Here is a 12,651-nt window from a genome sequence, read left to right on the forward strand (position 1 = left end):
TAAAAAAAAAAAAAAAAAAAGAAAGAAAGAAAGAAATGAAGTACAAGTACACATATAGTCTTTCTTTTCAATAAGCAAAAAGAAAAAAAAAATACCTACTTTTCAAAAAGAAATAATAGAACAACATGTACTATCATGCATAGGCCCTGGATTCAATTCCCAATACAAAAAAATGAAACTAAACTACAGTAAAACTAAACTAAAGCATAATCCCAGCTATTCAGAAGGCCAAGATAGGAGGAATACAAGTTCTAGGCCAGCCTGGACAACTTAGTGAGATCTTGTCTTGAAATTTAAATGCTGGGAGATATTGGAGATGCAGTTCAGTGGCAGAGCACATCCAAGCAACTGCCAGGGCCACCAAATAAAAACCCACTAAACTAAAAGGGATGATTATGAAATATCAAAATGAAAAAGAAAGGAGCCAAGGCAAGAAGCTATACTTCTTGTTTTTTGCTTTGGGGTTGAATTTAGGGTCTTTGGACATGTCAGGCACATGTTCAGACCAGACTTCTTTGAACCTTTTTCCCTTTTATATTGGTGATAAAATACACATAAGATTTACCACGTTAAGTGGCCAGTTCAGTGGCATTAAGTGCATCACAAGTGTGTACACACAGCCATTCTCCATCTGCAGAACTTTGCACCTTCCCACTGCCCCTCCCCTAGTAGCCACTATTTTCCTCGTCTCTGAACTTAGTTACTGTAAGTACTTCATACAAGAGTGATCATATGGCATGCAGGCTTTTGTAACTGACATTACTTCTCAGTATGTCTTCAATGTCACCCATGTTTGTCTGATACATTTATCAGAATTTTCTTCTTTTTAAAAGCTCAATAATATTCCATTATGCAGATTTACTATATTTTTTCTCCAAATATTTGTTTCAGTTTTAATTCTCAAATTGTATATTTTACATAATTAAAAAGTGAAAAAAAAAACAATTTGTTTTTTAGAAAGTGAAAAGTAAAGCTAACTTTATCAGAAGCACACAGAAAATTCTTTTAAGCAACTTTAAAACACAGTAACTTGGGGTTGGGGTTATAATTCAGTAGTGGTGCCTTTGCCTAGCACATATGAGGTATGATCTCCAACACCAAAAGAAGAAACAAAAAAGCAAAAACACTGTATCCTTTGTATTTAAACTGGAAACATCAGCATGAAATCTACTTGTTATTTTCCTAAAAAATACATATTCCCCAGCTATTTCACTAAAATGACCCAGAAGTAATGATATGGTTGCTAGCCATCCCTCCCTAAAATCGAATTTCTCACTAAAGGAATCAGGCCATGTTGAAGAAACTCTTCCAGATTTTAAGCAGGAAAATGACAAGGTGAGCCTGGGACATCTTCTTTATCCTGAAAAGAAAAATATGACCCAAATCCTAAGGTTTGGACATGGGGTTCACATTTAAGAGACACAGGAACCAATCTTTTGGGATTCCTACTAAAGATGAGTCAAACTTGCATAAAAAATAACTTTAATGGAAAAAAATACGTATATGTATATGTATATTTAAAACCCTGAGTTCATAATGATACTAAAAAGAAAGCATGAATGAGTCCCTAAGTTTGATCCTGGCACAACTCCCCCCAGAAAAGCTATTTTGTTGGCCTCATTTAGAGATTGCTAGGGCATCTATTCACTCTTCTAGAAAGAAGGGTCAGAGGTCAATTAGACACTGACTTGTCTTTTATTGTACAAACTGTATTTCAAAGTACTAAATAACTGATGAGGCAGAAAGTTCTTATTTACAGAAGAATCACAGCTAATAACTGTTAAAGGAATGACAAAATTAGAATATCTGTATTTTGCAGCCCCTAATAAACAACAGATCTCAGCAACTACAATCAGCTGCTAACACTGTTAAGTGAACCCAGTAATTAATCTCAAAATTGCTCTCTTACGACATTATATGATTTGTGGTATAAAACTAGGAAAAATATGTATAGCAATATGAACTTTTCTTGCCCAAAACTCTGAACCTGAATTTAATTAAGGTTCTTGCCCTAACTCTGAGTCTACAGGAAATATGGGAGACAGAGGATGTTAAACACCACCACTATAATGCATCAGCCTAACCTGAGAATGAGGAAAGGACCACAGTACAAAGTGACAGTTTCTTCAATAAATAAATAATGAGGGAAGGGACTAGATAAGAGCAATATAAACAATTGAGAGATTTAAGAAGCTGTGACTAGGGCTGGGGATTTAGCTCGGTGGTACTGCACCTATCTTGCAAGCACAAGGTTCTGAGTTCGATACAAAGAAAAAAAAAAGCTGTGACTATACTAAAACCACTGAATTGCACACTTTAAAGGGAAGAACTGTATGACATATGAATCAAATCTCAAAGCTATTGAAAAAAATATCAACCAAGACAAAAATATCAATCAAGAGCAATGTTTGTACCTTGTTTAGATCCTGATTTGAACAAACCACTTGAAAAAGACACTTCTGCTAAGCATGGCAACACATCCTTGAAACTCCAGCTACTTGGGAAATTCAGGCAGGAGGCTTGAAAGGTCAAGGCAGCCTTGGCAACTAGCAAAACCTCTTAACACAATAAAAATGTAAAAAGATATGGGAATGTAGCTCAGTGCAGAGCACTTGCCTAGCATGTGTGAGGTCCTAAATTCAATACTCAGCATGGGGGGGGGGCATTTTTAAAGGCAATCTAGGAAACTTGAATTCAGATTGCATTTCAAATGATAAGAGATACCTGTTAACTTTTGGATTTGGGCAATGGTATTGAGTTGTTTTTTTTTTTTTTTTAATTTAATTTTGTCAGACATACCTAATGAAGTGCAATAATAAAATATTCGGGGTGAAATGATATGATTTGCTTTAAAATACTCCAGGAAATAAGAATAAAAATGCAGGAAGAGGAATAAAGCAAGAAGGCATGTTGACAGTCTGTTGAGACTCAGTGATAGTATATGTGGGTTCACAGAGTAATCTCTGCTCTCAAGAAAGTGAAAATTTCCTTACTACAAATAAATCAATAAAAATGATATGGCATTTGTCAGAGAGATGCAGATGGATCAATGTGAAGGACATGTTTGAAATTTTCTGTGATAAAATTTTTAAAAGATCAACAATATACAGAGAGAGTATTTACAACATATATTTCAAACAGGAAGCTATATTGTTAAAGACTTTGAAAACAGATCACTTAATCAATTGTAATTTTATATCACATTATTGTTACACGCATAGCAATTTTAAGGACTAAATGCTGAGTTTATAATTTTTAAAAAGTTGTACTGATATAAAAGCATCTGTGTGTTGCTGAGGTTAAGGAGGGCGAATTTCAGTTTTTAGTTTAAGCATTTCTTTCTTTTTTAAAAGATCAGACATTAGTCTTGTAGTAGAAAAGTATTTTTTTTAAAATGTAATGAATTTTGCCCCCATAATACATAAAACATTAAAAAAATCTTACCTGAGGAATGTTCTTAGAGGCCATTGTTTGCAAAAGAGCCCTCAAGGCACTACTTATAGCTTCTAGAAAGTCAGCATGCTTGGCAAAATCTGAAATACAAAAAATTACCATAATATACATCGGTGACGTTTTTTTCTTTCTCCAAGACAAGCTATTTTATAGGAAAAATGGATTAGAAACAAGGCATTTAAAATATTAACACAAGCTATCTTTCATACATATATTTATATTTAAGCCAAAATGCTTAACAGCAACATGTACACTGTACAGCAAGTCTGAAAGATGAAACAGTCAAGGCAAAGGAGTGGTCTGCAGACAAGATCTGAGAGTGCTGGGCAGTGGGGTTTCATTTGACTCAAACTTGGCGTGTGGCAAACATGTACCAGCTGTTGTAGACGAGCTCAGTCTTTCATAGATCTTCAGTGCCAGACAGACCTGCAGAGCAGTTGTCTTCCAAAGCAGAGTGCCTCCTTGCTAAGCCCAGGCAACTGCTGATACAGGAACAGTGCTGCTCGTGCTGGGTGTGCCACTATGTGTCCCTAGTTATCACTGAACCACTTTCGTTTTCACTCCTGTTCCTCACTGTCACTCTTTTCCTACTATCCTTTCTAGCCACACAGGAACAGCAGCTAGCCATAAACAACTGTGTTTGCCCAGTGAAACGGGGTGAGTGTAACCTAGGTGAGCTGGCTCCCTGAAACCTTTGGTGGAAAGGGAAAGAAATTCACTCTGGGCAATATATTTTAATTTCCAAAGTGGCCACAACAGTATTTTCAGTCCTGCATGATCTTCTGGAACTTTGCCACTTCCTATAAAGGTATGGCATCTGTTTCTCTATTCCTTGAATGTGGGTGGGAATTTGTGACTTCTTCAAACACAAGAATGACAGCCTAGCGGGCTGGGAATGTAGCCCACTGGCACTGAGCCGGCCTGGCAAGTGCAAAGTCCTGAGTTCAATTCCTGGCACCGGAAAAAAAAAAGGGGGGGAATGACTTCCACCTGACTTGTACGTACGTGTGCGCTCTTTTTTCTCTCTTGACTTTGCCCTTGGAACCCAGCTATCGCATTATGAGGAAGCTGAGATCGCATGTAGAGGTCACCTGTGGGTGTTCTGCCTGACAATTCCAGCACCAATTCTCAAAGTGAGCGAAGAACACTTCAGATGATGCTGGCTCCCAGCCTTCAAGTTTTTCAGCACATGCCCTAAATGGGTATGCCTCCATCCCAGCACTGACTGACATTCTGGACCAGGTACTTCTCTGCTGTGTCTACATGGCTCTTCCATGCCTCATAGAATGTTATCACATCCCTGGCCTCTACCCTCTAGACACTAGTAGCAGAGTCCATGATAACAATCCACAAATACTTACAAACATTTCCAAATGTCCAGGGGTAGAAGTGTTTGCCCCAAGTCAAGAATCACTGCCCTAGACATTGTGGAATAGAGACAAACCATCTCCACTGTGCCCTCTAAGAATTTCTGACCCAGAGATACTTCCCTAAGTAACAACTGATAATTGTGTTTGAGACAGGGTCTCACTATGCTGTCACTTAATCTTCCCACCTCAACCTCCTGAGCTGTTGGCACTACAGGTGAGCACTACCACATCCAGTTTGATTTCTGTTGTTTTAAGCCACAAAGGTTTGGCTTGGCTTCCTGCCTGTGGTGCCTGCAATCCTTTCCTGGTTCTGATCCCCCTTTTTAGGTTGACTGGGTGAGAGGCAACTTTGCACACATTTTATTCAAGGCTTGTATTTTTTTGGCTCTCTCACTTTAAAATATATATTATGGACTGAAGCAGAGGGTTTCTAACTCAGACTGAATTAATGCAAACCAGATTAACAGCATAGCTTTAGGATCAGACAGACGTGGGATGAAATCCTGCCTGACATTATATGAATCCTCTCACTTTATTTTGGTCTTGTCTCTAACATGACCTCCTCAGAGAGGCCTTTTCACACTTAAGGCAGCACCTCGTACTACTCTGATGTTATTTTTCTCTCCACAGCTAAAATTATATTAAACATTATGCCAGGACGCAAATTCCACACCAGTGACTCCATCTTTTCACACAGTATCTCTACACTACAGAGTGTATAACATGAAGTGCTCAATAAACACATGATAAACAATCAATGATCATACAGTGTCCTTTAACCTCTATAAATCTCAACTTCTTCATCAGGAAGAAGTGCCTGTCTCTAAAAACTGGTATCGAATAAGCACTCAAAACGTGGTGTGAAGTTCTTACTATTAAGCTTTAACAACTTACCATACTGGCTCTGAAATGTGTATTTGTTTAATGCTCCAAGAGTAGCCTTAGAAATTCATGAACTGCACATAAAACAAATGAAGCTATATTGTGTTATGAAAAACTAACTGAATACGAACAAAACAGATCTAAGATACAATTTTTTTCTTTTATTCTAAAGATAATAACTATTACCTTGGTCCAAAATACTAATCTAAACTACACACCATTTTATGTTATGGGTAATTCATACTTTATCTAGATCCTTGGTGGCAAACCTAGGGCCACAGTAGGCTGTTTGTTTCATTGAAAGCTCTAAAAGTTTCACCATCACTGATCTAGATTAAGGAAAATATGTAGGCAATTTTTATTTAATTCACATTTCTGGCCATTTATCCAAATTTGGGAAAAGAATTTCAAACAACCTGCCATACAGATAAATATTCAGTAAAAGGTCAACAGACACAGCACTATGAGAGAATTAAGTAAATGTCAAAAGAAATTAAACAAAAGAGGTGTGATTCAAAATGACTTTGCCTTCACAAATGTTTTACAAGATTAAAGAATTTGAAGCAACTTAAATGTAGGTAAAAAATGGAGAAAAACTAATAGACTGACCCAATATGAAAATACTCCCTGACTAAAAATTTGATGTTTTGAAAAGCAATAGTTTTTAATGGAAACAAAGATATTAGTGTTTTGAATGCAAGAGCTTCTCCTTTTATCCCTGTTGTCAGTTATGAAGTACAGAGTATTACAAATTTTCTAACTATTTGGAACTGTATTTTGGAATCAAAATTTAAACAAGTTAGGGGCTGGGGACACTCCTCAGTGGTAGATTGCTGTCTAGTATGCATAAAGCTCTGGGGTTTGATCCCCACCTTCGAAAAAACAAAACAAAATTGCAAAAATTACAAGTTAGATAGAGCTGTATAAGCTTCATCTATGCAACTGTCAAATACAGTAACACAAAAAGTGTAGAATTTTAGCCTCACACTCCCCACCAAATTCTCTAAAAAGAGTTCATACTGCTCATATAAAACCCTCAGGATTATAAAAACAAAACAAAATGAAAACCCAAAGAAAAATGAAAAGCAAAACAAAAAACCCCACAGGATTACACTACAAATAAATCCCAAGAGTTTAGAAGGACTATATTAAAGTATCAGGTCTCAATACTGAGAAAGTGGTTATCTTTCACCAAATGTCATTCTGGTACAAAAAAAATTTACTGCTGTTCCAAAATAAATAACAATTATATTACTTTTTGAGCTGCTTGCTTCTTAACTCTCTTTCTCTGAACATCAGTGTTAACAGATAAAAAAAGCCACAAATAGGACCATGAGAAAGAGTCCATAGATATTTTAATGGCAATCTTTACCCAGCAACAACTTTACTTCTACTGTTTATAATCCAGACACGCCCATAAATGGAAGGCTAACTCTGATAACAAATCCCTGCAAATAGCAGATCTGTGGTTTTTTTATTAAACATTGTTAGCATCCAGTTATAAATCATAAATACTACCAAGGGATGGGCTGGGGATTTAGCTCAGTGGTTCTGCCGCCTGCCTTGCAAATGCAAGGTCCCAAGTTTGATCCCTGATACAGAAGTTTTGTCTAGGACAAAACTCAGAAGGTTTTAATTAGAGCATATAAAGTGGACAGCCTCATGCACCACCTATTTCCCCTTCACGGTCAAGTCACTGATCCACCACTTTCTTGTTTGCTTGCAGAAAGATTCTCTGGAGATGAGACAGACCCAGATAGGGAGGACAGGGAGCAGGAAGTGAATGGTGAAACATCATTCATGGCTCTACACCTTGCTTTTGTCCGACACAAACATCTCTGCATGGTACAAACTGCATCTTTTAAATTACAGGTCTCTAACACGGGGTTAATTTCATTTGTACTCAAAAACTTAGATGCCATACCACAGCTAACTTTTAAAACATTTGATAAAATTTAAGGGGCAGCTCTCAGAACCCTCTGAGGGAGCACTGGAGTACAGAATTGGCCTGCCAGCCTGTAAAGGCTGTAATGACTATAGCTTTGTGTTGTCCTCCCAGCCTTCCTAACACCTGGAAGAGACCTGACTACAGATGGGGGAAGCTTGCCTTGGACTTCGTGGCATTCTAGCTCTCAGCAGCCCAGCAAATATCCTTGGGGAGGGGTGGAGGTGCTGCTCTTGCTTATTGCCACAACCATCCATCCATTCACAGGATGTGAAGCAGGAGCAGAGCCAAAGAAGGAGCCCACAGCCAAGGCCCCAGGTCAGCAGGACCTCGCCAAGTGTCTGTTTGCAGGCCTGGCCAACCTTGAGGGAACCCTGCCAGCCATGGATCCACAACTGCCATCTCTTGCCTCTGAGCCATCTCTCACCAAGTCTGATGAAGGTACCATACCTGATCACTAGGAAGTTTATTTCAGTTGAAGTAAATGCACTCATCCTGTACCTCTGCTAGCCAGAAAACACCTACTACGCTACTCCATGTTCATCTGGCTACTCTGCTCACTAGTGCTTGCATATTCATTATTGCAGAGATCATAGGAAAATCATACCAGTAGAGCTCTGGAGAAATAATGGAATGCCTTTAAGCTGTGGAAAAATAACATGAGCACTTTGATCTTAAATGAATTCTGTGGCTATTCTTTTTTTTTTCTTTGTAGTACCGAGAATCAAACAAACTCAGGACCTAGTGCTTACCAGGCCGACATAGCACCACTGAGCTACATCCCTGGCCCTTGTGGCTATTCTTGATGTAATCTTAAAAAAAAAAAAGTTTGGAAACATGACATGCTGCTAGGTTAAGATCACGTTTGTCTCCTGAGAGCTATGTTATCTTACAGAAATCACCCTCTACAGGTTACTGTCACAACAGTATTTTTGAAAATCTATCCCCATAATGATGTGAGCTGGTATAACTTGACTCTATACCACTGGCGAGGATAAATATGATTTTAATGCCTTGAAAGGTTTTTGCAGGTTGGGTAAACAACATGTAATTATAAAGCCAAGTTCCTGCTTCTTTAACAGTCTGCTCTATCCAAGTAGTCTTTCACAATCAGGTCTGAATATTTACCTGGTTGAGAAAAAAGAAGTTGTGACAGATGCTGTGCAAGTGTCTGAAGGGCTGGAGCTCCTCCCAGATGGTCCAAGTCGAGGAGGGACACAAGGCTCTGGAGACCCACCAGGGCTCTACACTGTATAGTGTTCATTCTGGAAAGGAAGTGGAACAATACTATTTCTCTAACATTCACCCATCAGAATTCAGTGCTAACTTTTTCACCTAAGCTTCAGGTTCTAGGGCTGGGAACATGTAAGGACACCAGGGTCTATGGCATGTGGCAAAGAATCATGAAATGAACAGTCTGCCAATCAAATTACTGGAGCACTCAAGGACTCTGGCACACAACTCATCTGATGAGTCACGAGAAGGTGCATCAAAACAATTTCTCCGCAAAGTAACATTTAAAAGATCCTTTCAAACTAGGAAATACAATATACATATGGTGGCATACAACACACACACACAGACTGTAACAGTTTATAAAGCAAACATCCATACCACTGTGTAAGAAAAAACATTTTTGGTACCTTTGAAGCCCAGGTATTCCTTCTGATTATGCTTGACCTCCCTGAGACCTAGAAGTCACCTCTATTCAGACTTAAGGTAAACTCCTTGCTTTCCTTTGTAGGCTTACCACCTAGATATGCATCTGTAGGGAAAATTATTTAGTGTTGCCTGGTTTTGAACTTCGTAAAAATTGAATCACACTATGTACACTGTTATGTCTTGTTTGTTTTTTTTGTTTTTTTTTTTTTAACACTATAAGCTTCCTTCATTTTTCTAAGTGGTTTTGATTCAGATCCTTTTGACTATATTCCCACTGAATGATTATGTCAGAATGTATTATCCATTCCACCTGTGCTGGACATCAAGGTTGTTTCTAGGTTGGGGCAACCATGAGTCCAGGTGCTGGGAACATCCTCATGCATGAATCTAGTGTGAGAACACATTCCTCCAGGTAGAAACACAGAAACAAAACTCCCAGGTCTTGAGAGAAATCAATATTTTGTTTTTAGTGGTGCAACATTTCACATAATGGCACACATTTTTGAAATAGAAAAATTCTTACTTTCTAATCAAAGGTTTCCAAGTAGGGTTCCTGGAACATATGTCAACTGCAACGCTGTTTGGAAAGGCAGTTTTCTCAAAAACCTAGGTTTAAAAAAGGTAGTAAGTCGAAGGTTGAAGAGGGGTCATCTTACACATCACTTCTTTATAAGAATCTAACATATTACAGTGATCCCTTGGTTGTCGAACAGCTCCAAGTTTGAATTTTCCACTACTTGAACAGAAAAGTTAAAAAAAAAAAATCTGCTTCATGTTCCTAATTTTGCTCACTAGTCAAACTGAAAAGCTGATTTGAAGAAACCTGTATGGGCCAGGTGAGGTGATGCACATCTGTAATCCCAGTACTCAGGGATGCTGAGGCAGGAAGATTGCTACAAGTTCGAGCCTGGGCTACAGGGGGAGTTCAAGGCCAGCCTGAACTACACAGTGAGACTCCTTCTCAAAATAAAAATAAAACCATTTCAAAAAAAATAAAAAGAACCTGTACAGGCTGAGAGTAAGTCACGCATTGTGTCTTGCTGCAGACACAAAGGGGTGACACTCAGTCCTAACCACAGCTCTCACCCAAACAACATATAGTGCTTGTGTTAGTGCATTAAGACATCTGTCATTAAATAAATACATAAAAAAATCCACCATTGTGCTTTTTAAAAATTGTGTTTATCTGTATAAAATATCATAAAAACTATGGCTCCAAAGAAAGTAATACCAGCAGTAAAGCTAAAAGGAAAGCTGTGAGAACCATGATAGAGTTAAAGAAAGAATCACAACATTTGTTAAAAGTTCAGGGAAAATGAATTCATAAGTATAATTTTGGGGCCTCAAAATCAATTATTTGGCTTTCCATTATTTCTTATGAGAAAAATATGTTTGTTCTTGAACTTTTTTAACAAATTGTGTTCAACAATCAAGCTATCACTGAACTTCCAAGTGAAATGGTTAGGCAAGATCAAGACAGAATGCTCTATTAGCCTATTTCTAGCGTTGTTAGTTTGCATCTTTTTGGTACTGAAGTTCAAACTCGGGACCTTGTGCTTGAGAGGCAGGCAGTGGTACCACTGAGCTAAATCCCTGACCCTATTAGTTTGCTTTTTTAACAGTATCAGAAGGTATTTTTCTTCTCTTTCTCCTATTAAAAAATCCATCTTCATCACATTTTACCAAAAATTGTTTTGCAAATATGTAAAAGTATATGAAATAATATTAATGAGACACGGGTAGAGTTCTAGCTTACACAGATCACTGATCAATGAAATCATAAATCATCTTCTCCAGGAATGAGATTCATTGTCCTCTTCATCATCATCTGGGTTTTTTTTTTTTTCTTTGATGATACTGGAGATTAGACACAGGGCCTTCACACTGAGCTATTCCCCCAGCCCTTTTAAAAATTTTTTTGCTGGCTGGGGATGCTGGCATACACCTATAATCCCAGCATTCTGGAGGCTGAAGCAGGAGATTTAGCACAAGTTGGAAAACAGTGAGTTCAAAACCAGCCTGGACTATACACAGTGAGATCCTGTCTCAAAACAAACAAAAATTTTTGTTTGTAAATATTTTTTAAATTTTGAGAAAGGTTCTCACCCAAGTCACTAAGTTACCCAGCCTGTGCTTCAACTTTCAATTCTCCTGTTTCAGCCTCAAAGAATGCTGGCATCACAGGTGTGTGCCACTATGACCATTTTTTTTTACCCACATGGTACCATCAGTGGCAACCTGGACATGTGTGCTTACTTCTGCACACAGAGTGAATAGCTTACTTAAACCTTTTGTTTTTTTTTTTTTTTTTTTTTTTTTGAGACAGGGTTTTGCTTTGTAGTTTAGGCTGGCCTCAGCTCCACAGTGCTAGGATTACAGGTGTGGTTACCACACCCAACTCTTCTATTCTTTAATGAACCTGGAATGAAAACAAATTACCTTCTTTGGGATGAGGAAATTGGTGAGAGCAGTATGAATCTCATGGGAGAGGCAGAGTGGAGACAGCAGCTGCCCACCACACTCACTGAAGGAATTCTCCATAAATGCATCACTTTCATCACTGCTAGAAAGCTCTTCCCATTCATCATCAGAGGGATCTGGAAAGATCACAAAGCACACATAACTGGGATTTAACTACCCAAGGTAGCTGCCCCTGGCCATGAGAAATGTAAAAGCAGCAAACCTTCACTGCAGCACATGTTGACAATTATTTCCAGAGCAGTCTGCTGAGCTGTCAGCAATGCTATGGTCTCTCTCAGTTCCTTGTCAGTGGGCTTTAGAAAAAGAAAAGAAAAAGGCAAAAAGTCTTGGCATGAATTTCCTTAAAGCTTTCTGGAAGATTTTTTGCACTTGAAATAAAGCACATGGTGGTGGAGTAGGTAGAAGAAAAGCCATAAAGTGCTAGAAGTACAAACAAGCATTATAATTTGTCTTGGCAAACTCTAACTGCCAAACTGGGTTTCCATCTATCTGCATGATTATTCTCTAAGTGTTGCTCACTTAGCAACTAAGAGAACAGATATTCAGAAATTCTGAACTGAATTCACCCTGAAATTTAATCTAGTGAGTTAAGAAGTAACGGCATACTAAGATTAAAGTTCAGTGTAGACACCAGGCACGGAATACAACGGAACCTGCTTTTAGATGCTTAGACCTCTTCTTGGAAAGACTGTATTAACACATGCCATTAACAAGTATTTATATAACCAACAGGGCTAAAGAAGAGACAGACTTGCTTCCTGGTTTTCTGTGAAGAATATATTTATTTAACAGTGAAAAAGATGCTTTTCTCTGAAAACATGTAAGAACTTAAATGGGAAGGAGGAGGAGGAGGAGGGG

The 12,651-nt window shown here is 38.2% G+C and overlaps 1 protein-coding gene across 2 annotated transcripts in view; it reads right to left on the bottom strand.

Annotated features, from left to right (window-relative positions):
• Positions 1-12,651, bottom strand: part of Heatr3 (HEAT repeat containing 3) — a 38,384-nt gene that overhangs the window by 9,971 nt on the left and 15,762 nt on the right. For both annotated transcript variants that reach the window (XM_033757863.1, XM_019208284.1), the window contains 5 exons: positions 11,996-12,086; positions 11,752-11,909; positions 9,836-9,918; positions 8,779-8,915; positions 3,445-3,533 (listed from right to left, as the gene is read on the bottom strand). In XM_033757863.1, coding sequence (XP_033613754.1) covers positions 3,445-3,533; positions 8,779-8,915; positions 9,836-9,918; positions 11,752-11,909; positions 11,996-12,086 — 558 coding nt within the window. The remainder of the gene's footprint in view (positions 1-3,444; positions 3,534-8,778; positions 8,916-9,835; positions 9,919-11,751; positions 11,910-11,995; positions 12,087-12,651) is intronic.

The sequence above is a fragment of the Fukomys damarensis genome, unplaced genomic scaffold (genome assembly GCF_012274545.1).
Source record: "Fukomys damarensis isolate Sample0158 unplaced genomic scaffold, DMR_v1.0_HiC HiC_scaffold_32, whole genome shotgun sequence".
Taxonomy (NCBI): Eukaryota; Metazoa; Chordata; class Mammalia; order Rodentia; family Bathyergidae; genus Fukomys; species Fukomys damarensis.